We start from the raw sequence: 24,346 nt of genomic DNA, 5'->3' as shown, positions 1-24,346 counted from the left end.
ACGGTCATGATCTCAGGGTCCTGGGATCGAGTCCCGCATCGGGCTCTCTGCTCGGCAGGGAGCCTGCTTCCTCCTCTCTCTCTCTCTGCCTGCCTGTCTACTGTGATCTCTCTCTGTCAAATAAATAAATAAAATCTTTAAAAAAAAAAAAAAAAGAAAAGAAACAGTACATTTGCTCTAGGCTTTAGCTACCAACCCCTGTTTGGGAGCACTTCTTTGGCCCAAATCTACATCATGGGCGAACTGCAGGCACAGATGCCTGGGTCCAGGACTCCCTAGACCCTGCCTGCCCTCTGTGGCCGCCGCGTGTCCAGAACGTATGTCCCAGCCTGCTCTCCCCATCCCTACCTTCTTCATGCCACAGTTGACAAAGGACCCATGGCCTGGCCGGGTGGGCCGGTCCACCACGATGCCTTCTCTGAACTCGGACTCCTCATCCTGACGCATGTGGTGAGGGCTGTCCAAGGGGTTCAGAAGCCCTGTGTGTTGGGAGACGCAAAGGCACCTAGTGGTATGGCAGGAACACTGGAGGCCCGGTCCAAGTTTCAGGCCTGCCACAGACCTGCCACTCTCCACCAGGCACAGGCCTTGCCCTGCCTGGGCCAGTTTTCTCAACTGCGCAGCCATTTCTCAGGGTCTGGGAGATGAACCCTGAGAAATGGGGGTCAGTACCCCCTTGCAGCCTTACCTGCAAACTGGAGATCCTGATGCTTGGGGAAGAACGCTTTTCTTAGGTACCTAGTAAAGAACATGGACCTCAGGAAGTTTGTGGGGGAGGCTGCCCCTGCCTCACCTGCACCTCGACCACCCTGCCCGTCCCTGTCAAGTTCAGGGAAGTCCGCCCTTCACGCCCTCACTGTGGACACTCCAGGTACTGCAGGATCCGAGCAAGCTGCACGCACGCCTGCCCTTTCTTGCCGACTCCCCTGAATTCTCCCTCCACGGTCCTGGAAAGAGAAAGACAGGGTTTCCAGAGCCTACTGGTCCCTTCGAGAGTTCCTCTACCCAATCTGACCCTTGCAGTGCCCCTGCTTTGTGACTTTTCCCACCAGATTCACCAGGGACAGTGTTCTCAGCCCAGGCAGGTAGGCAGCGACAAGGACCAAGCAAAGTCAATCCTAGCAGTCCCTCCCTCCTTGCTGAGGACCCATGCACTGTTGGATGGCCCCTCACTTGGCATCCTGGCCTTCTTCATCGAACACTACAATCTCATCCACACAGAAGATGGTGCAGGCCCTGGCGATCTGGCCAGCCAGGTAGGTGCGAAGTTCTGGTGACTGGGCATTGTCCAGGATAGAGCCGGGCAGGGCCACGCTCAGGGTATAGGGCCGACCTGGGAAGTGGAAGGGCATTCATGGTCAGTCTGAGAGGCTAGGGCTGAGCTTTCCCTCCCTCCCTCTAATCCCAGAGCCCAGAGTTAGAGAACTTTCCCCCTGGGAGGAATTTTGAGGCCAGCAAAATAGATCCAACTCCTCTTTCCAGGCCTCAATCTACCCAGGAGGAAAATGGACCTTGTGGTCCCCAAGGCTCCTGTGAGCAGGGCACACCACTGGGCAAGGCTGGAGAGTGGTTAGAGGCACTGGCCAAGTTCATATGCTATCTCTGCCCGTTATTCCCTTGGTTCTCCAGCTGGCAAATGGGGATAATAAAAAGAACTAATATTATTAGACCTTTTCTGTATGCATTCACCCCATAACCCTAAGAACTATTACTATGATCCCCATTGAGAGGTGGGACCCAGAGAGATCAAACATGTGGCCCAAGGTCACACAAAAGGCAAGACAGCTGAGATCTGGGTTTAGGCTGTTTAACTCCAGGGAGATCACCATATTCTCCCTCCCAGAGTCGCCCAAAGGGAGCCACATAAGGGAACACTCAGGAAACATTTCCTTGGTGTCTGAAACAGCTCACATGCGGTTTCTGTCCCCACTGTCACCATCATCACTGGTAACCAATGGGCTTAGAAGGCACATTATGACACCCTAACCGTCCTAAGGTTTGAGTCTAGACAAGGAGAAAAGATACAATTTGTTAGGGTAGATCCAGATGTACTGATGTGGAAGAACACACAGGGCACAATGTGGAATGAGAAAAACCACGTCCAGAAGCTAATGGATAAAGTGGTCTCACTTCTGTAAAACTGTATCTACATATTCTCTGCATACGTATCTATGATTTGATATAACATAACATCTGGAAAAACTTACACTGCCAGGTTTGCTGGGATTTTTCTTTTTTACAGTATTCTGCATTTTCGGGAGGGGGGGCTGTTTTGAACAGGTATTATTTAACAAGAGAAAAAAAAAGGCAAACTCTTATTATAATCAAAATAAGGGGTGCCTGGCTGGCTTAGTTGATAGAGCATGAAACTCTTGATCTCAGGGTTGTGAATTCAAGCCTCATGTTGGGTGTAGAGCTTCCTTAAAAAAGAGAATCAAAATAAGTAAATGAAAAACTCAAAGCACACAGAAAATGCTCAATAAAAAGTAAAAAAAAAAAATAGGGGTAAAAAAAAATAGGGGTTGCCTGGGTGGCTCAGTGGGTTAAATCCTCTGCCTTCAGCTCAGGTCATGATCCTGGGGTCTCGGGATCAACCACCGAATCAGGCTCTCTGCTCAGCAGGGGCCTTGCTTCCACCTCTCTCTCTCTGCCTACTTGTGATCACTGCCTGTCAAATAAATAAATAAAATCTTTAAAAAAAAGAAAAAAATATATATATATATCTGTCATTATGATGATGATTTCTGGAGGTGTAAAGTTATGATATGTGATGTTTAGGCTCCAAAAGACTGAAATCTAACTAAGTATGAGGTTAGGACTCAGGTTTTCCCATTCTCTGGGCCTCAGTTTCTCCCTCGGGACCCACTGGTCTCTAACAACTCTTCCAGACGAGATCGGGCGCGTTCAGGGTGGTATGGCCGTAGACACAACTCTTCCAGATATGACATTCTCTTCCCTGCCCACGACCCAGCCTGCTCACCCTGGTCCTCCCTCTGTGCAGCTGCCTCTTCTTCCCGCTGGAGCTTTGCCTGTTCCTCCTGTGCCCGCTGCCGCTCCAGTTTTTTCATCAGCTTGAGATCTTTCCACTTCTTTTTCTCCTCTTTCTCTGCAGAAGAGGACACTTGGATTGGTAGAGGGGAGAGGGACTTGGAGGGAGAAGGACATGGAGCAGTCCTGGAGATGGTGCCCTCCCGGGAAGGTCAGCCTGGGCTCTCCAGCGTTGCTTAGTGAGCCCTTCCTTCCCCGCTTTGGGTGCTGGGCGACCCAGAGGGACAAACCCGAAGGCTCTCCCCAGGTTGGGCAGCGCCCTCGGCCAAGGCTAAACAGATCCCCTCCCCTCCAGCCCTTTACTTACTCTGCTGCTTCCATTTTCGCCACTCGACTCTTTGGCCATGTTCACCCTAGAGCAGGACTCGAAAGAGGTATAGGATTGAGGCTGAATGATCACGGCTGGGAGAGGGTCCTGCCTATCAACGGGGGTAGTGAGGAAACCACGGAACGCCCCCACACTGCCGCGGCTGGCAGAGTAGGACTGAGTCTGACACTCTGCAGGCCCTCAAGTTGTTGAATCGCGTCTGACAGGAGAGAAGAGGAAACTGAAGCTCAGGGGGAGACCTGCCTACTGCCGCCCTGGTTGTCAGAGGAGATGCGCCACGGAAGGGCTCGAGAGGGCGGGCAGGGTCCCACCCCCTGAATCCAAGCCTCGGTCGGAGTAGCCGCAAGGGTTACCTGAGGCTGTCCCAGCCCTGGCTCGGACCCTGGCACCTACCCCCTGTTCCTACCCCGGCAGGAGCGCACGCGGCCACCAGCATGCGGCACCTCGGGGCTCCCGGCCTCGGATCAGCGACGAGCAGGGAGCGGGAGGCTCGGCCTGGCCCCGCCACGGGCCCCAACACGTTCCGTTCTCGCGCCCCCACCCCCCTGTCCTGCCCGAGACCCCAGCTCCAGCCACTTACCGGGCCGCAGGGTCGCTTCTTCACGCGCTCCGCCATGTTCGTCGCACACTGTCGGCCACGCCCTGCCAATCAGACTCACCCCTTCCGGCCACACCGCCTCCGAGCCGTCCAATCGGAGAGCCAATGCCGTGCGGGGGCGTGGCTAGGCGTCCGGAGGCTTTGCGAGCGCTTGGCCTGGGACTCGCAGGCAGTGGGGCTCGAGCCGGGGAGGGGTCTTGTCGCAGGCTTCGGGGGTCCAAAGGGCAACTTGTGCAGTACTGTCCCGGATCCTTGGACGACCGGAGAGCCGCCCTCCGATTCCACACGAGCGCGACACTTAAAACTCAGCTCGATTTTATTTTACGTGGGGACCCTGAGGCCCAGAGCTGAAGTGTGATTCAGAGCTGGAAATGATCTTAGAATTTAATCGAGTTTTTTAATTTTAATTTTAAAATTTTTATAAGATTTTATTCATTTATTTGACAGAGATCACAAGTAGGCAGAGAGACAGGCAGAGAGAGGGAGGAAGCAGGCTCCCTGCCGAGGAGAGAGCCCGATGTGGGGCTTGATTCCAGGACCCTGAGATCATGACCTGAGCCCAAGGCAGAGGCTTAATCCACTGAGCCACCCAGGCGTCCCTAATTTTAATTTTTTTAAAGATTTCATTTATTTTATTTGATAGAGATCGCAAGCAGGCAGAGAGAGAGGAGGAAGCAGGCTCCCTGCTGAGCAGAGAGCCCGACGCCAGGCTTGATCCCAGGACGCGGGACCATGACCTGAGCCGAAGGCAGAGGCCTTAACCCTCTGAGCCACCCAGGCGCCCCGAATCCAGTTTTTTTTTTTGTTTTTTTTAATAGATGCATTCATTTGCTCTCTTTTAATTAATAGACTTTATTTTTTTAAAGATTTTATTTATTTATTTGACAGGCAGAGATCACAAGTAGGCAGAGAGGCAGACAGAGAGAGAGGTGGAAGCAGGCTCCCTGCTGAGCAGAGAGCCCAATGCGGGGCTCCATCCCAGGACCCTGAGATCATGACCTGAGCTGAAAGCAGAGGCTTTAATCCACTGAGCCACCCAGGTGCCCTTAGACTTTATTTTTTTAGAACAGATTTAGGTTTATCAAAAATTGAGCACATAGTACAGAGTTCCCATATACCCCTTCTCCCCTACTCATTTCCCCCCACCCTCAACATTTTGCCTTACTGTGTAGGTTTACTGTAGTTGATGAACCAATGTTGATACAGTGTTATTAACTAAAGTCCATAATTTACATTAGGGTTCTTTCTTTGTGTTGTACATTCTGCAGGTTTTGGCAAAGACATAATATCAGGTGTCTACCGTCACAGTACGGTACAAAATAAGTCCACTACCCTAAAAATCCTGTGTTCCTCCTACCCTCTTCCAAGCCCCTGGCAATCACTAATCTTTTTTTTACCATCTCTTTAGTTTTGTCTTTCCCAGAATGGCATATAGTTGGAATCTAAGTATGTAGCCTTTTTATTTATTCATTTTTATTTTTTATTTATTTTTTCAAGATTGTATTTATTTATTTACAGAGAGAGAGATCACAAGTAGGCAGAAAGGCAGGCAGAGAGAGAGGGGGAAGCAGGCTCCCTGATGAGCAGAGAGCCTAATGGGGGGCTCAATCCCATGACCCTGGGATCATGACCTAAGCCGAAGGCAGAGGCCTAACCCACTGAGCCACACAGGTGCCCCCATTTATTCATTTTTAATTACTTATTTTAAATAAGCTCTACACCCATGGTGGGGCTCAACCCACAATCCTGAAATCAAGAGTTACCGGCTCTACCAATGGAGCCCTAGAAAGGCGCCCCCAGAAAGCATGTAGCCTTTTCATACACCCTTTCATTAAGCAATTTGCATTTCAGTTTCTCCCATGATTTTTCATGACTTGATAGTTCATTTCTTCCCATTGCTCAATACTATTCCATTGCAGGGATATGCCAAAGCTTGTTTATCCAGTCACCATTTGAAGGATATCTGATTGATCCCAGTTATGAATAAAGCTGCTATAAACACTCATGTGCAGGGATGCCTGGGTGGCTCAGTTGGTTAAGCAGCTGCCTTCGGCTCAGGTCATGATCCCAGCGTCCTGGGATCGAGTCCCACATCGGGCTCCTTGCTCAGCAAGGAGCCTGCTTCTCCCTCTGCCTCTGCCTGCCATTCTGTCTGCCTGTGCTCGCTCGCTCTCCCCCCACCCCGATAAATAGATAAAATCTTAAAAAAAAAAAAAAACCACTCATGTGCAGGGTTTTGCATGGACAGGAATTTTCAGCTCACTTGGGTCAATAGCTGCGAGCCTGATTGCTGGATTGGGGTGTTAAGACTGTGATGAGCTTTGTAAAACACTGCCAAACTAGCTTTGGAAGTGACTAGACCATTTGCACTACTGCCTGCCATGAATGAGCTAAGCTCTCTCTTATGTTAGTAAATCTGAGGGGCACCTGGGTGGCTCAGTCGGTTAAGCATCTTCCTTTGGCTCAGGTCATGACCGAGTTGAGCCTCGGTCCCCCAGGTCAGGCTCCCTGCTCAGAGTGGAGTCTGCTTCTCTCTCCCCCTCTGCCCTCCCCCTGGCTCAGGCATGCCCACACTCACACTTGCACGCTTTCTCTCTCTCAAATAAATGAAATCTTAGAAAATATATATATAATAAAAAGAATAAATAAATTTGAGTTAACTGTGGGAGCAAGTCCTGGTTTAGAAGGGAAGGGAGGGTTCATAGCGCAGAGTGCCCTCCAACAGTAAATCTCTGACCCCAGGTGGGTGTCCTACACTTCAGTTCAATTCTAACCATTGGTGCAGATCCTAGAGGTTAAGGGCTCAGTCCCACCAGACCATCCTCCCCACCCCCGCCATTTCAAATGCCAGGATAGATTGGGACATTTCCAGATTGGGGCATTTCCAGCATTCCCCTGGAGCTCAGTAATTCCATGAAATGATTCACAGCACTCAGGAAGGTACTGTACTCACATTTTCATTATAAAGGATACAACGCAGGAACAGCCCAACGGGAGAGATACACAGAATGAGGTTTTGGGGGAGGAAGGTCCACAAACTTCTGTGCCCTCTCCCGATGCATCACCCTCCCCACACATTGCTGTGTTCGACAACCCAGAAGCTCCCCGAGCCTCACTGATTCAGGGTTTTTTAGGTGGGGTTTTATTCCATATGTACGATTGCTTAAATCATTGGCCAAGGAAGTGACAACTCAATGTTCAGTCCCTTTCCCCTCCATCGGGGCCTGCAGTTGGGACCGAAAGCTCTGACCCTCTACTGACATAGGGGCCCATTATGAGTACAAAAGACAGTCCCAGGGGCGCCTGGGTGGCTCAGTCGGTTAAGCGTCTGCCAGGGGCTCAGCTCATGATCACAGGGTCCTGGGATCGAGCCCCGGATTGGCTCCCTGCTCCACAGGGAGCCTGTTTCTCCCTCTCCCCACCCCCTGTTCATCTCTCTCTCTCTCTCAAGTAAATAAATAAAATCTTTAAAAAGGAAAAAAAGAGACAAAAACAAAAGACAGTCCTATCTCTCAGCGAATTCCGAGGGTTTTAGGAGCTCTGTGCCAGCAACCAGGGACAAACGCTAAATACACCCTATTATGTTGCATGTTGCCATCAGCTCCCCCAATTAAAAGGCTCACAGGAGCAAACACATAGGTCTGCAACGTAAGGAGGACTTCAAGCCCCGAGCACCACCTTCCAGATGAATTCAGGGTTACTGTTGATTTCCAGAGAGACGCCCACCCCCGGGAACAAACCTGCTTCTAGGTGAGCCAGATGGCTTTGGGCAAGTCACATCACCTCCAAAGTGGCTTGCCCACCTGTAAATGCAGACAGTAACTCCCCTCTCAAAAGTCTGTTTAACAAGGCGGTGGGCATCTTGGCCCTGGACACAGGGAGGTACACAATTGCATGAGCTACTTCTTCCCCCTTCTGCCTAAACTTCCTGACCCTCCTGGCCTGTGCTCTGACCCCCTGTGAGACAGGAGACTGTTCGTGTCTTCCTTTTCAGACACAAAGTGGAGGCCCTCACCTCCTGCACACACGCACAACGTGCCACAGTCACAACCCCCATCTGAGCCCTGGGTTCTAGGCCGGGTTTTACCACTAACCGTGACTGCGGACAAGATCCCCGTCCAGGCCCTGCTTCGGGCCTTGGTTTTACTCCACAAAACACATTTGTGCTAACAGGGGCTGGGATCTAAGTTTCACTGAGGTGCCTTCCGCTCTGCCCCTGTTCCCATCAGCCATCAGCACCACCGTGTGAAGCAGAGAAGCCACTAATAAGAGTGTAAATAACTTATAACTTTATTATGGATGAAAAGTACTCGCTTGAGAACTCGAGCCTAAAGGCCACTTCCCGAGGTTACCTAAGCAGATAAGGAAAGGCAGGGATGCCGGAGCCTGGGCTGGGGCCAGAGCAGGGCTGGGACTCAAGGCCAGGACACTGCTGGACTCTGTTCCCTTGAGTCCCACACAAGGAGGGGACCCAAGACTCTGTGACCCGATCTAGGGAGGAGCAGGGAGAGGCCCGGGTCAGGTCCACCTTCCCATATAGGTCCTGTGGGAAGCGCTCCAGAACCCACCAAGACCCCGAAGGAGGGCTCTTCCCTGGGGGACATCCTGTGTCGCAGAGTAGGCAGCCCCGAGCTCTATCTACGCCCAGCCTGGGAGGGGCTGACACGCAGGCACTGAGCAAGCCGGAACCAGGCGGGGCCACGTCAGGGCCTGAGCTCATCCTTCCACTTCTGCAGCTTCTCGTCCATGGCCTGGAGCGTGGACTCGTCCTGCACCAACACAGGTCAGTCCTACCCCGCCCTCCCCCACAGCACCAGTGGGCCACGGGGAGCTGGCGGAGGTCCACTCTCCCCTCCAAACCCCGGTCCTTTACCTTCACAAAACAGAAGCGGACATAGTGGTCAAATTGCTTCCGATGTGGGGTGCTGTAGAAGATGGAGACCGGGATGGCCGCCAAGCCCTAGGAAGGAGGAAGCCCACGTCTGAGAGCCTCCCCACGGCACGGCAGGCCCTGGCTCTGGGGGACAGAGAGCTTCCTGTCGTGGCCCGGGGCAGGGACAGTTAGCTTGGGTGCAACACCTCCCAGGGTCAAGGTCAGAGGAAAAGAATGGCAGAGCATGGTTCCCAGTCCCTCCCTGTGTACAGAGGGGAGGCGAAGGTTGGGGGGGCGGTGGAGGCGGCGGGGGCGTGCCATGTGTTAGATTAGGGCAGACACAGAGGAGAAATCAACCTCAATGTCAGAGCCCAGAGCCCACCCAGCTGGGCACCAATGCGCCAACCCCACACCCTACGGACACCCACACCCTACAGACAAGCCGGCCAAGGCCCGGAGAACCCAGGGATGCCTGCCAGTCGCACAGCATCTTTCTGCAAATTCCAGACAGAGATGCACACTGGTCCTAGCACTGATAGCAGAGGCTGGGCTGGACTGGGGGCCTGGCCTCGCTTCTAATAACGCCCACAGGACCCTGGCCGAGCCCAGCCCACCTTGTTCCTGATCATCCACTTGACGAAGCGTCTGTCGTAGGGCTCATCTGCATCGCCTGGCAAGTCCGGCATCTGGGTCTCTGGAAGGACAGAAGCCACGCTGAGCCCCAGCTGCCTCCAGCCACCCCCCTCCCACCCTGCCTCTGCCCGGCCTGGCCAGTCCTGCTCACTGAAGTCTGAGATGTCTGCGATGAGGAAGTAGCTGCCCTGGGGGACCACGGGCCGCAGGCCCACAGACTGCAGACTGCGAATCATGTGGTCCCGGTAGCGCTGCACGGCTTGCGGCAGCTGCACGAAGTAGCTGCTGGGTTGGCCAAAGTGCAGTTGCTCGTGCTGGAAGCTCTGGGCCACGGCAGCCTGCGGAGGGTGGGCAAGTATGGGGCGGGCCGATCGGACAGGAGAGGGAGGTTGGCCCGGGCTCTGTGGTGCCTCTCCCCCCGTGGCCGGATCCCCTGCCTCTCCTCACCTGGCCCTGCGTGGGACAGTGATAGATAGTGTTCTGGTGGACGGTACGCAGGTGCTTCATGAGACTGTCCGGGCCCAGGGCCCAGCCCACCTGGACCGGGAATACAGGGAGGGGGTTAGGCCCTCTGGGGCCTGGCCACCCCCTTTCCTAATTCCCAGTGCAGCCTTGCCTGGCCCGGATCATGGGGGGAGGCGGTACCCCGATGGTACCCCAACCCTCGTCGACTCACCTTCCAGCCGGTGGCGCTGAAGCTCTTACCAGCGCTGCCAATGGTCAGGGTACGCTCCCACATGCCAGGGAGACTGGCTGCCCAAGGCCAAAGAGAGACACTGCTCAGACGGGGGTGGTGGTGGGGGGTGACTAAGCCCCAGGCGCGCACTCGGGCTCTGGGCACCCCGGCCCCCGCTAGGTCCTAAACTATTTATGGGGCTCACCTGGGCTCATGTTCATGACCACCCCTGGGGGCAGTGCCATTGCATCTTCCTGCTCTCTGAGAGGCTAAGTCACTGCCCCAAGGTCACACAGGCCCTAACCACGGGGCCTGTGTGGACTCCCAGACTGGGCTCAGGGCCCTGCCTCCAATGTCCAGGGGCAAGAATGGGCCCCAGGCGGGCAGGGCTCACCGATGCTGATGTGCTGGTGACCATCGTAGACCAGCCACTGGTAGACCTCATCACTGATGCAGATCACGTCATGCTGCTGACACAGGCTGGCCACCAGCTCCAGCTCGGCCTTGGAGAACACCTGTGGGGACCACCCCCAAACAGAGACACCTCCTCAGGGAGATGAACGGATACCACCGAGTTGGCTGCTAAGGGCTTTTCCATCCCATTCTATCGAATCCCTTGCAACACTGACCCTGGGAGGTCTGTTGCGAGTTAATAGAAAATAAATACATTGGTCTCTGCCCCCAGCCCCCGGGGCTCCAGGCACAGAGCTCCTACAACCCTTGTAAATGTCTTACTGACAGGAGCACTAATATTGGGTCTTTGACCCCTGACAACAGGGCTCCTAAAGCCCTCATAAATTCCTTAGTGAAAAGAGCACTAGAAGTGCTTTTTTGTTCTAACGAGGTGACGTTGGGCGGGCACCTGCGTAGCTCCGGCATCGGGGCTGGTCACCAGAATGACCAAGCGATGATTAGAAACTGAAATTGGAATTTCAGCCCTACCTGTATCCTACAGAGAGCAGAAGGGTTGGAAATGGAGTTGATAATAATTAATCATGGGGCGCCTGGGTGGCTCAGTGGGTTAAGCATCTACCTTCAGTTCAGGTCATGACGCCGGGGTCCTGGGATCGAGCCCAGTATCGGGCTCCCACTCCCTGGTCAGTGGGAAGTCTGCTTTTCTTCTTCCCCCTCTGCCCCTCCCCCGGCTCATGCACTTGCTCTCTTAAATAAATAAAATCTTTAAAAAATTATAAGGACTAATGATGTCTATGTGAGGAAGCCTCCATAAAATCCCAATAGTACAGGGTTCCGAGGGCTTCCAGACTGGTAAACACATCCATCTACTGAGAGGGCAACACACCCAGGCCTCGGGGCCCTCCCAGACCTCGTTCTGTGTATCTCTTCATCTGGCTGTTTTCTCCTTTGTCATCTGTATCTTTCTCAACTCCTTAATAAACTAGTAGGTGGAAGGTGGCATCTCCCTGAGTTCTGAGAGCTGCGCCAGCAAATTAATAGGAACCGAAGAGGGTATGGTGGGAACTTCAAATTTATAGCCAGGCTGGCATCTGAAGGGCGGGCAGCCTCGTGGGGCTTAGCCCTAACCTATGGGATCTGACGCTACCCCAGCTGGTGTTGTAGAACTGCTGGGTGTGGGGTCCCCCCACACCTGAGGTCAGAGTGTTGTAAGGGCAATGGTCGTATGAGGGAGAGACACCCAGTTGGACAGCTGGATTTCCCTCTGCGTCAATTCTGTCATGTTCCCATTGGACATATGAGAAAATACTTCGAGAGGTGAGGTCACCATTCCCAGGGTCTCGGGGGTCACAGAGGTACCCAGTCTGCTCCAGCAACCAGCACTTCTGCCTTCCAAGGGGATTCCCACCCCTGTCCCTGGGACCTTGGGGAGTCTCGGTCCTCAGAGCTCATTACAAGTTGCCTTCCCATTTCACAGATGAAGAAACTGAGGCCCAATGCAGCAAATCAGTAACACAGCAGGGACCTGAACGCAGTCGGGAGGGGTTCCTGGAGGGTGGTGTCTCGGGTACCTTTCCCACGGGGTTGTTGGGGGTGTTGAGGATTAGGGCTTTGGTACGAGAGGTAAACTTGCTGGCCAGCTCTGTGGGGTCCAGCTGCCAGTTGCTGGCGGAATCCAGTTCCCCGTCCTGGGTGGGGCTCTGTGAGAGGAGAAGAAAGTGGGCAACAATTAATTCCCTGGCCGACCTTCAGCTCCTGGGACTTGGCCCTCCTCCATGGGCATCTGTTTCCGCCCTCTCTCCTCTGGGACCCTGGACAGCCCCCCATCCTTCCTTCTTTCCCCCCTCCCAGGGGCCAACACGACACACTCCTTGGACCCCTCTGCCTACCCACACCCTCCCCAGCATCCTCACCGGCTTCAAGGTCACAAACACAGGGCGACCCCCTGCCATCAATGTCATGGGTTCGTAACAGTCAAAGAAGGGCTCCACGATGATGACCTAGCAAAAGGATCAGATTAGCTGGCCCCTTGGCCCTCATCCCGACCCAGCCCGAGCCCTGCTCACTCACCTCATCTCCTTCGTCCACCAGGGCCTGGAAGGCTGTGAACAGGGCTCCATAGGCACCCACAGTCACCAGCACGTTCTTGAGCGGGTCTATCTCCTGTCCCAGGAGCTTCCCAAAGAAACTTGCCAAGATCTTTGTCAGGGGTGGGTAACCCTGGCAGAACAGCAGCCGTCAGCCCGCCTGGCTCAGCCTGGGCCCACCCTCCTGCTCAGCTGCATCCAGGGAGTTCTGGCACTTTCCAGCCGCAAGCCTGAGGCAAATTTGGCCTTTCATGTCCTCCACCAGCGCTGGCCATCGAGCCTGTTCTGGGCAGGCCCAATGCCCAGGGCTAGAATTTGGTGGAGAACCGGACAGAGTGTGTATTTTGTGGAGAACCATCCAACGGAGCCCCATGGTAGTGGCAACTCCATGACTGAACCCCTTCCTTCTCAGTTTAAGAAGCACATCTGTGCCATCGGCTCATCCCAAAAGCCTTGGAAGACACGTATTATTTGATCCCCACAATTTGCTAGGTAGAGAAATGGAGACCCAGAGGTAGGAAATGACGTGCTCAAGGTCATGCACAGTTGAGCAGGAAGGGGGACTTTATGGAAGCACCCCACTATGAGAGGAAGGTTGGATCCATACGCTTGTCTTGAGGCTAAGCCAAAGGCCTGAAACCCCAAGGTCTAGAACTTCACCAACTAATTCACTCAACCAGTCTGGACCATGTAAAAATTAAAAATTTCTGTCCAGCAAAACATACCAGGAGCCAAGTTAAAAGACAAAACATTGCAGACTAGGAGAAAGAGGTCAGATATTTAATATATAAAGAGCTCTGCAAAACAACAAGACAAAGATAGAGACCCAAATGAAGAAATGGAGTTGGTCACGAAAGAAAAAGGATCGATGCCCAGTGCACATATGAAAAGGATAATAACTGAAGAAAAATAAAAGCAACAATGAAATATTGCTCTAAGAATATGTCAGTATTAAAAAGATCGGAAATGCTCATGGCTGGCAATAGTAGGAGACCAGTGTGTTGGTGGGGATGTGAGTAAACCTTTTTGGACAGCAAGATATCCATCACATCTTTAAATGCTTACACCCTTTGACTCTCTAGTTTGGCTTCCAGGGTTTTATCTGAGAGAAAGGCTCACACATGTGTAAAGATATACACACAGCAATATTCACTGTGTCATTGTTTATAAAAGTGAGATAGTCAAACCAGCCCATCAGAGCAGGGCAGGTTCAAGAATTTATAGCACAGCTAAGCAGGGGAATACCACGTGGCCCTTAAAGAGAATGAGGCTATTCTGACATGGAAAGTTGCCCATGACAAGCTGTTTAGTGAAATAAACAGGTTACAGAGCATTATAGTATGAGTCTGTTTGTGCCAAAACCCTCAAATCTCATATGTTAGGTATATGGGTATGTGTGAGCATGTGTGTTTATATAAGCACTTTAAAACGTTAAAAGTTTAAAGTCTAAATGCTCAGTGAAGTAGAAAACTCTTGGTCATAGTTACCTCTGGGTGGCGGAACTGGACAAAACTCCCTCCAGGTAATTCTGATGCATACCAAAGTTTAAGAAGCATTTACTGCTTTACTAAACCAAGGACTGACAAATATTTACCCTATGACCTTTACAGAAAGAGTCTGGATTTGGAGTCAGATGGGTCAGCAGCTTGTCTTTTGAGACGCAGCTTACACGCCACCTCCTCCAGGAAGCCTTCTCTGGTCTCCCCAGATTTCATTCCCTTCTTCTTGCTCCCACAGCACCCCATCTTCCCCTATTACAGCATATCAAATACCTTTATTTTATGCTTTGTTTTCTTTCTTTCTTTTTTTTTTTTGTCTGCTTTTCCTACTAGACCCTGAGCTCCCAGCTCATTTTTTTTGTCTGTCTCTCCCCAGACCATGAGCGGTCCCAGGGCCTGGAACAGAGGAGACACTCAGTGAACAATGAACTACAGCCACACTGAATTCTCTGGGCTCTGCTCCAGAACGCTGATACCCACGTGGGCCTGATGTTCAGAAAGGCCTGACCCTTCCTCCCCCAGGGCCTCCTTGAGGCCTGCATCCCAGGGCCCTGGGCGAAGCTGAGACTCACAAATGCCTTGGTGTACTGGTTGAGCATGAAGTCACTGTTGAGGGCGAGTTGAAAGGCTTGAATGGCGAAGTCTGGGGGTGGGAAGTCGGGGAAGCCTTGGCCCAAGTTCACGACATCATACTCACTGGCCATTTTACCAAACTCCACCCTGAGCAACAAACAGAGAGTTGACACCAGGCCACCTGGAACCTGGAGGAGAGCGGCTCTCTCCAGGACAGGATGAACAATGCACTGGGCTCATTCCAGAAAAACTGGGCAGTTAAACGCGTCTGCCCCAGCCTGAGATCAGTGTGAGGGTCAAAACTGGTCCCTGCTTTGGGATTAAGTGGGCCAAGCACTGGGCCACTTAACAGTGGGCCACTTAACAGGCCGGGGTCCTGTTTTTTTTTAAAGTAGGCTCCATGCCCTGCATGGATCCCAGTGTGGGACGTGAACTCACAACCCTGAGATCAAGACCTGAGCGGAGATAGGGAGCCCGACGCTCCCCTGACCAAGCCCCCAAGGTGGCCCTATCCTACACATTCTTTAGAAATATCTGTTGAGACTTCCTAAGTGGATTTCACGAACTACAGTTTGAAATATGTGCTCAAGGGGCGCCTGGGTGGCTCAGTTAAGCATCTGCTTAGGCTCAGATCATGATCCCAGGGTCCTGGGATCAAGCCCCATATTAGGTTTCCTGCTCAGCGGGAAGCCTGCTCCTCCCTCTCCCACTCCCCTTGCTGTCTCTTTCTGTCAAATAAATAAAATCTTAAAAAAAAAATAATGTGCTCAATAAAAAGTTTCCCATACATATGCATTTGTCCTATTCCCAAGTCACAGTGGGGATGGAGATGCTGAGGCTCGTAGCGATTTGCCCGAGGACTCCCAGTTTGTGCAGGGCCCAGCCAGCCTTTGTTTCTACATTGGCTCCAAGCAAAGTTTATGCTCTAGACCATTTGCCTGGACAGACTGGGGTCCCACCAGCCCCCACCATCTGCCATTTCTGGCCCCCGCTGGTGGTCAGCTCCTCAGGGAAACAGAGAGAGGCTGAGAGGCTGCATGAGAGGCCGTTGTGTGGTTGCAGACTGGCTGGCGGGCAGAGCAGTCAGCCTTGGCTGCGCTGAATTTGCATGCCAATAAATATTGTTCCATCTAAAACTGTCATTTTCTCCCCAGAGCCCCATAATACTTCTGAAGTTGCTGACGCTCAGAGAGGCTAGTGACCTGCCCAGAGTCACACAGCACCTGAGGGCAGAGCTGAGATGCAAAATTGGGTGGCAGATGTTCCGTGGTAATCGAGACAAGGAAACTAAGCTCCACTAAGCCCTGCAGAGACCAGCTGCCCTCTAGGTTGGGTTCTGAACCTCTCAGGCCAGCACTTTGGGGTTAGCAGAACCTCAGGCCCTTTTTTATCCAGACTCGCATGGCCCTCATCCCTCTGGCACCCCCACTCCTGTCCTGTACATTCTCCCCAGGCCTGCTTCTGCTCCGCCCTGCCTTTGCCCATGAGACTTGGCCTCCTACAGCCTCAGCCTCCCCTTCTGTATAATGGTGGTGTTGGATTCAAGAGACTGCTGGGTCTCTGAGTCAGGAAAGTGTCTTGCTGACTCTCCCAGCCTGTCTCCTAGTCTGAGTTGGACTCTATCTTATCTGCAAAGGCCCATGAGGCTGCCCAGCCTCCCTCACAGACAGGACAGAAGGTGGCATTACGGAGGGGGGCAGTCAGATACTAGAGGGGTTTTGGGTCTGGCTCCTCTGTCCCAAACACCATGGAGTATCAGGCAGAGGATCTTTGCAAATCACAAAATGCTGTACATGGAGGTGGGGGGTTCAGGGGGGGTCTTGAAAGAAAAAAATGGTTGTGGGGGGTGCTCCTGGGTGGCTCAATCGATTGAGGGCCCAACTCCTGAATTTGGCTCAGGTTCTGCTCCCTGGGTCGTGAGATTGAGCCCTGAGCCGTGCTCTGTGCTGGACAAGGAGCCTGCCTAGGAGTCTCTCTCCCTCTGCCCCTCCCCCTGCCTTCCATCCCTCTGGCAGAAGCACATCTGCTCTCTCTCAAAGAAAGAAAGAAAGAAAGATGGGGCGCCTGGGTGACTCAGTGGGTTAAAGCCTCTGCCTTTGGCTCAGGTCATGATCCTGGGGTCCTGGGATCAAGCCCCGCATTGGGCTCTCTGCTCAGCGGGGAGCCTGTTTCCTTCTCTCTCTCTCTGCCTGCCTCTCTGCCTACTTGTGACCCCTCTCTGTCAAATAAATAAATAAAATCTTTAAAAAGAAAGAAAGAAAGATAAAAGTGCTCCCATGTTTTATGAAAACGACAGCCAACAACTTTTTTTTGAAAGTACAGGGATGTCGGGGGCGTGGCTGGCTCAGGGGGTAGGTAGAGCATGTGACTGTGGATCTTCTGAGTCTGCGACTCTGTGCTGCTGGCCAAAGGTGAGGCCGGGTGGGGCGATTAGGAAAAATCCCTGCATTTTTCTTACACACCTTCTTACTTCATCCATTGTATTACTAGTAACCACGGGCACACGTGTCTTTCAAATTTAGAACAAGTCAACAGAGAAAAGAAATTAACCTCAGCTCATGTCCAGTGCAGAGCTGCCTGTATTTTACATTATCTTACTTACTTTATTTTACTCTGTACTAAGTGGGAAATAAAATCCCTGGAAAGCCCCAAGCCTGATGCCTTCATACAGCATATCATTCATTTCATTTCATACGTTGATACAGCATTTAATACAGCGTTTTGCCTTATCCCCCCAAGGCCCTTCAAGGTAGATGTAATTAGCTCCATTTTGCCATTGGGGAGCTGAGGTTCAGAGCAGGTGTCACTGCCCACCCCCCCACCCCACCCCGCGCCCCAGCCAAGAGCAAGGTGAAGCTGAGATTGGAACCCAAGCCCGTGGCTCCCAGTCTCACCTCTCCCAGGCTGTGGCTGCAAACCTCAGTCCCAGCACGGTGGCCGTCCTGGGTACCCCCGAGTTAATGCAGACCCAGACCCCTCCCCCAGCCCTGTCCCACCCTCACGCCCGAGAGAGGACCCCACACGCTTCCCCAGCCCTGCGGAGCTCACCATGGGTTGTGGTCAATCCCGTCCAGCCGACGAGCCTGGAGCCGCTTGGACATGGCGAACTAGAGACAGAGCGAGCAGAAGGTCAGAGTGGTGGAGTCGGGTCGGGCTTTTTTTCCCACCACAGCCCCCGCCCCCTTGAAGCAGCGCTGCAGATCGGCTCTCCCAGGGAGCCCGCCTGTGGGCCTGGCTCCGCCCCATGCCGGCGGCCCCGCCCCCACATGCCCCACCCACCAGCCTTGGCTCCGCGGGTCCTGAGACTCCGACCAGATTCGGACCGGACAGGCAGGTTGAGGAGGTGGAGGGGCAGCAGGAGGGGGAGGAAGGCCACACCTTGGCCAACATGCAGCCTGCGTTTAGGACGGCAGCTTCCCTTTAGGACGGCCATGCTAAACTCAGAACAACCTGGCTGGGCCCATTTTATAGATGAGAAAAATCACATTTAAAAAAAAAATGTTTTGGGGCGCCTGGGTGGCTCAGTTAAGTGTCTGCCTTTGGCTTGGGTCATGATCCCAGGGTCTTGGGATCGAGCCCCTCATCGGGCTCCCTGCTTGGCAGGAAGCCTGCTCCTACCTCCCCCCACTCCCCCTGCTTGTGTTCCCTCTCTCGCCATCTTTCTCTCTGTCAAATAAATAAATAAAATCTTAAAAAAAATAATTTTTTAAAAGTAAACGTTATGCCCCACATGGGGCTCCAACTCACGACCCTGAGATCAAGAGTCTCATGGTCCTCCGACTGAACTGGCCAGGTGCCCAAGAAAAATCATGCTTTTCGAGAATATTTATCAATTGGATGTGCTGACATCAATAAAACGGGCTACAAAACAGTACATACAGTATGATTATGTTTTGTAAAAAAAATACCCTACTGGGACGCCTGGGTGGCTCAGTTGGTTAAGCAGCTGCCTTCGGCTCAGGTCATGATCCCAGCGTCCTGGGATCGAGTCCCACATCGGGTTCCTTGCTCTGCAGGGAGCCTGCTTCTCCCTCTGACTCTGCCTTCCACTCTGTCTGCCTGTGCTTGCTCTCACTCTCTCTCTCTCTTACAAATAAATAAATAAAATCTTTAAAAAAAAAATAAAAAAAAAATAAAAAAAAAGGCACACCAGGAAAATTAAAAAAAAAAAAAAAAATACCCTACTACGTATTTGTATACACGTACAGTTTTCTATAACCATATAGGAGTAGGCGAAAAAAAGTTTGGAAGATAAATACATCAAAATGTTAACAAAGATTCTCTCTGAGTGGTGGAATTATAGGTGATTTAACTACATGTGTGTGCTTTTCCCTTCTTTCTTTCTTTCTTTCAAGTTTATATATTTAAGTAATGTATACACCCAAGGTGAGGCTTAAACTCATAACCCTGAGATCAAGAGTTGCATGCTTGGGGAGCCTGGGTGGCTCAGTGAGTTAAGCCACTGCCTTCGGCTCAGGTCATGATCTCAGAGTCCTGGGATCGAGCCCCACGTCCAGCTCTCTGCTCAGTGGGGAGCCTGCTTCTCTCTGCCTCTCTGCCTGCTTGTGATCTGTCAAATAAATAAAAGAAATTAAAAAAAAAAAAAAAAGAGTTGCATGCTCTTCCAACTGAGCCAGCCAGGTACCTCATGTGTATATTTTTCTATGGTTCCATTTTTTCTTGGTATGGAGATCACACCAGATGGGATTGATTCTGATATATGGTTTTTTGTTTTTTTTTTTTCCCTTGCATGTTCTCTGAATTCAAACGTATCTCAGAATCTCCAGCATGAATCTGACTGGCACTTCCCGCCCCCCTTACTAGCCCATACAATAACAGCATATCATTGATGGGATCGTGGTTTCAATGCTATAAGGAATTACTGTTGAATTGGGGATACATCATTTTTAAGAAGATAGAGGGGCGCCTGGCTGGCCCAGTCAACAGAACATGTGACTCTAACCTCAGGGTTGTGAGTTCAAGCCCCATGTTGGGTGTAGAGGTTACTTAAAAATAAAATCTTAAAAATACATACAATGAAGATGAAGTTGGGGGGGAGGTGAGGATGCATGTTGGGGCGAGGGAAGTTTGAGAAGGTTGGGGTGGGGTAACGGGTACCGGGCTACAAAGGCATAGAGAGAGAGAGAACAAAGTAGGTGAATGGAGGTGAATGAGAATAGGAAGGAGATAAATATCATGCAAGCACAGAAACCTGGGGGAACTCAAAGGAGTGACCCTCAAGTATGACACACAGTAACTGCATTAAGTGAGGAAACAGTGCCTGTTTTTGGACTTATGTATAATGTATTCCTCAGCCAATGTCTACTGAGCAACTACTGTGTACTGAACACTAGGCTGGGCTTAGGGGATGAAGGGCAGGCAGCACAGCTCCATGCAGACCATTCAGATGCAGAGCTACAAGTTCAAGGTTAGAGGAAAGAGCAAGGGAGGGGTTCCCTCCAGGCTAGAGTCAAGGAAGGCGTCCTGAAAGAGGGGCATCATGCACAGCTTTGAAGCTGGGACCATGCCAGGTCATCGGGGCTCTGAGCTGGACAGCAAAACACGTGGGACGAGAGCACTTACAGTCTGGTGCATGCACCGAGTGAGAGAAGTTCCAGCCTTCTTTCTCTGGAAGAGTCCAGCCAGGTGCAAATAGATGGCAGCCACATATCTGAACATGCCTCCCTTGGGCCTTGGGACACTGGTGACTTCTCCTCCAGAGGCAGAGAAGAGGGAGGAGAACGCTCTGGCCAAAAAATGGCTCCGAGGCCAGGGTATGGATCCCACACACACAGCTCTAACAATAACAACAACAACAGCAGCAGCAACAATAAGAGCTAATATTTATTGACTGGTCACTGTGTGCCAGGCATGGCAACAAGTGCTTTCTTGCATGATTATCCCTCACACCTACAACCCCCTGACCCCCAGAAACCAGAGGGACCCTTTCAAAATATAAATTACCTCTAACAAAAGAAAAAAAAAAAAAAAGATCCAGGTGAAGATCATGGATGACCCCTAACACCACAGGGAGAGTTGATCCCACATTATGTTCTGAGTCTGGAAACACACACACCTCCTGCAAATCACCTCCGTGCTAAAACCAAATCTAGATCAGATCCTGCCACTGGGTTACTAAAACACAAGGGACAGAAGAATATGTTAAATGATACCATGGAGAGGTGATCCACAAATGACTTTGTTTCTTCAACAAATAAAGTTAAGGGGGAAAAAGTCCAGGGCAGGATAGATGAAAAGAAACTTACATTTAAAAAATGAATGCAGGGGCGCCTGGGTGGCTCAGTGGGTTGAGCCGCTGCCTCAAGGTCATGATCTCAGGGTCCTGGGATTGAGTCCCACATCGGGCTCTCTGCTCAGCAGGGAGCCTGCTTCCCTCTCTCTCTCTAATGATCTCTCTCTGTCAAATAAATAAATAAAATCTTTAAAAAAATGAATGCAAAAAAAAAAAGAATGCCTTGAAAAGGAAGAAAAATGTTGGAGGGCTTGATGCACAATTTCAAAGCTCACAAGAACCAAGAAAGGATGGTATTAGCATAAGGACAGACATATAAGTCAATGGAATCATAGTGAGAGTCCAGAAATAAGACTCTCCCATGGTCAGTGGTCATATGGTCACTTGCCATATGACAAGAGTGCAAAGAAAATTCAATGTGGAAAGAACAGTCTTTCAACAAATGGTGCTTGGACAAGGATATTCACAGGCAGAAGAGTGAATGTGTACCCCTACCTCACACCATACACAAAATTAACACATTGTAGATCATGGATCTAAACACAAGAGCTAAAGCTATAAAACTCCCAGAAGAAAACAGGAGCCTGTCTTTGTGATCTTGGGTTAGAAGACGGTTTTGTAGGTACGACACCAAAAGCGTGGGCAACAAAAGAAAAAAATAGATACAAGGGACTTTACCCGAATCAAAAACTTCCGTGCCTCAAAGGATACCATCAACAGAGTGAAAAGATAAAAGTATGGGGGTAAGTATTTGCAAATCATGAATCTGAATTTCTCCAAGGAAGACTACACAAAGGGCTAATATAGGCACATGAAAAGGTGTTCAGCATCCTTAGTCACTGGGCAAATGCCACTTCGTACTTGCTAGAATGGCCACAGCAAATATTGGGGGTAATTACAAGTGTTTCAAGGATATATGAAGCTTATCAGCTAGAGACTTACATGGCAAAACACATTCTCTTTATTTTTATTCTTTAGAGATTTTACTTATTTATTTGAGAGAGGGAGAAAGAGCATGAGTGACAGGTAGGAGGGGCAGAGGGAGAGGGACAAGCAGGCTCCTCATGGAGCCTCGAGCCTGACCCCCGGACCTGGAGATCATGACCTGAGCTGAAGTCAGATGCTTAACCAACTGAGCCACCCAGGAGCCCCGCAAATTCTCTGGAAAGTAGGAACAAAATTCAAAGAAATCTCTATCACCACTTCCTTTCACCACTGTGTTGGAAGTCCCAGCTGGTGCGGCAAGAAAAGGAAATTACATGTATAAGACCCGAAAGAAATAATATCCCACTATTTGCAAGGGGATACAGTTAACTACACACAATAATTCAAATATACAAACCGGTAAAATTAACGAACGCTCAGCAAGGTGGCTGCCTTTAAGATCAAAATGGGAAAATAAATGGCATTGCCACCCCTTCCCCAAAATGCTGCCTTTCTCTTTCTTTGGCCCTACGGCCTACAGGTACATTAAATACCCTTGGGCACCAGGAAAACACACACCCAAAAGACAAACACACAAGTCAGAGGATTACAAATGTCTAACGATGCTTCAAGGATGTTGAGAAACTGAAAGCCTGGTACATTGCTTCTGGGAATGTAAGTGGCGTGGCTGTTACGCAAAATGGTCTGGCAGGCCCTCCAAATAATAAACACAGAACTACTTAAGATATGGCCCAGCGGGACACCTGGGTGGCTCAGTTGGCTGGGCGATTGCCTTTGGCTCAGGTCATGATCTTGGAGTCCCGGGATTGAGTCCCATGTTGGGCTCCCTGCTCAGTGGAGAATCTGCTTCTCCTTCTGACCCCTCCCCCTTCTCGTGCTCTCTCTCTCTCTCAAATAAATAAATAAAATCTTAAAAAAAAAAAAAAAAAAGATATGTCCCAGCAACTCCATTCCTAGGTATGTAACCCAGAGGAGTGAAAACATGTGCTCACACAAAGACTTGTATGTGCATGTTTATGCCAGCATTATAAGGTGGTAGCAACCTAAGTGTCCGCTACAGGATGGTAATAAAATGTGGTAGATCCATGGGATGGAAAATCATTTGGCAACAACAGGGGAGAAGGTTCTGACACCTGCTGCAACACAAGTGAGTCTTGACAGCATGGTGCTGAGTAAAAGAAGCCACTCACAAAAGACCACACATTATATGATTTCATTTACACTAAGCAGGCAAGACTCTCGAGATAGAGAGTAGATCGTGGATTGCCTTGGGCTGGGGGTGGGAGGGTGGGTTGGGGAATGTGGACAGACTGCTACAGTTACTGGGTATCTTTTTGCCCTAATGAAATGTTCTGAAGTTAGACGGTGGTGTGGCCATGCTAAAAACCGGTGAAAGGTACACTTGGAACGGTTGAATTATACGCTATGTGCATATCATTATATCTCAATAAATTTTTTTTTTTTTTAAATCACCAAGGTTAGGGGTGCCTGGTTGGCTCAGTTGATAGACCGTGCAACTCTTGATCTTCGGGTCATAGGTTTGAGCCCCACGTTGGGTGTAGAGATTACTTAAAAATACAAAATCTTTAGGAATGCCTGCATGGCTCAGTCAGATAGGTGTCTAACTCTTTTTTTTTTTTTTTTCTTAAGATTTTATTTATTCATTTGAGAGAGAGAGAGAGCCCGACATGGGGTTCGATCCCAGGACCTGGAGGACATGACACGAGCCAAAGGCAGACACCCAACCCCCGACTTTTTTCAGTTGTCTGACTCTTGATCTCAGCTCAGGTCTTCATCTCAGGGTTGTGAGCTCATGCCCAGTGCAGAGCCTACTTAAAAAAATAAAAATAACAATAATAAATAAAATAAATAAATAACCTTGTAAAAAATAAAAATAAAGTAAAGTAAAAATCACTACGGTTTTTTTTTTTTTTTTTAAGGCAGTATCCCTGTGATGGCCACAACAATATGTGCCTCTGCCAGGAGCCTAACTGACTGAGGAAACGGTGAGGGCTCCATCCTGAGTCCCCAGTGCTGGGTCTGTACCTCCATGTGCTTCCCTGGCTGTTCCTTCCAGTGTCTGGAAGACAGCGAGGCCGACTGTCATTGGGAGATGAGGTACTTCCAAGGACTCCCACTGGTTTCGCTGAAATTTTCTTTTGAAAAAAGTTTTATTTATTTTCAAAGATTTTCTGTACTTATTCATGAGACGGTGGGGGGGGGGCGAGGTAGGCAGAGGCAGAGGGAGAAGCAGGCTCCTCACTGAGCAGGGAGCCCAATGCAGGGCTCGATCTCAGGACCTTGGGATCATGACCTGAGCTGAAGGTAGATGCTTCACTGACTGAGCCACCCAGGCGCCCTTGATGAAATTTTCTGAGAACTGCGCCGCCGTCTGAGACTTTTCCTTCCAGCCTTCCTT

General features: G+C 50.7%; 2 protein-coding genes across 12 annotated transcripts in view; both read right to left on the bottom strand.

Annotated features, from left to right (window-relative positions):
• The window catches only part of SPOUT1 (SPOUT domain containing methyltransferase 1), a 7,595-nt gene extending 3,559 nt beyond the window's left edge, over positions 1-4,036 (bottom strand). The window contains exons 1-7 of the mRNA XM_059410608.1: positions 3,957-4,036; positions 3,356-3,401; positions 2,981-3,106; positions 1,174-1,333; positions 858-947; positions 689-738; positions 349-479 (exon numbers count right to left, since the gene is read on the bottom strand). Of these exons, the coding sequence (XP_059266591.1) occupies positions 349-479; positions 689-738; positions 858-947; positions 1,174-1,333; positions 2,981-3,106; positions 3,356-3,401; positions 3,957-3,992 (639 nt within the window). The 5' untranslated portion in view covers positions 3,993-4,036. The remainder of the gene's footprint in view (positions 1-348; positions 480-688; positions 739-857; positions 948-1,173; positions 1,334-2,980; positions 3,107-3,355; positions 3,402-3,956) is intronic.
• A 4,210-nt stretch (positions 4,037-8,246) lies between these two features.
• Positions 8,247-24,346, bottom strand: part of KYAT1 (kynurenine aminotransferase 1) — a 36,104-nt gene continuing 20,004 nt past the window's right edge. For 4 of the 11 annotated variants that reach the window (XM_059410600.1, XM_059410603.1, XM_059410602.1 and 1 more), the window contains 14 exons: positions 20,996-21,147; positions 20,313-20,526; positions 17,778-17,836; positions 14,729-14,876; positions 12,641-12,790; positions 12,484-12,570; positions 12,142-12,270; positions 10,551-10,671; positions 10,157-10,233; positions 9,928-10,017; positions 9,632-9,818; positions 9,462-9,541; positions 8,848-8,934; positions 8,247-8,743 (listed from right to left, as the gene is read on the bottom strand). In XM_059410600.1, the coding sequence (XP_059266583.1) occupies positions 8,678-8,743; positions 8,848-8,934; positions 9,462-9,541; positions 9,632-9,818; positions 9,928-10,017; positions 10,157-10,233; positions 10,551-10,671; positions 12,142-12,270; positions 12,484-12,570; positions 12,641-12,790; positions 14,729-14,876; positions 17,778-17,836; positions 20,313-20,408 (1,377 nt within the window). In that variant the 5' untranslated portion in view covers positions 20,409-20,526; positions 20,996-21,147 and the 3' untranslated portion in view covers positions 8,247-8,677. The remainder of the gene's footprint in view (positions 8,744-8,847; positions 8,935-9,461; positions 9,542-9,631; positions 9,819-9,927; positions 10,018-10,156; positions 10,234-10,550; positions 10,672-12,141; positions 12,271-12,483; positions 12,571-12,640; positions 12,791-14,728; positions 14,877-17,777; positions 17,837-20,312; positions 20,527-20,995; positions 21,148-24,346) is intronic. The other 7 variants (XM_059410605.1, XM_059410604.1, XM_059410606.1 and 4 more) reach the window with 2 other exon arrangements.

The sequence above is a fragment of the Mustela nigripes genome, chromosome 9 (assembly GCF_022355385.1).
Source record: "Mustela nigripes isolate SB6536 chromosome 9, MUSNIG.SB6536, whole genome shotgun sequence".
NCBI lineage: Eukaryota > Metazoa > Chordata > Mammalia > Carnivora > Mustelidae > Mustela > Mustela nigripes.
Note: the sequence above shows the minus strand (reverse complement) of the source record. Positions and strands in the feature narration are given on the sequence as shown.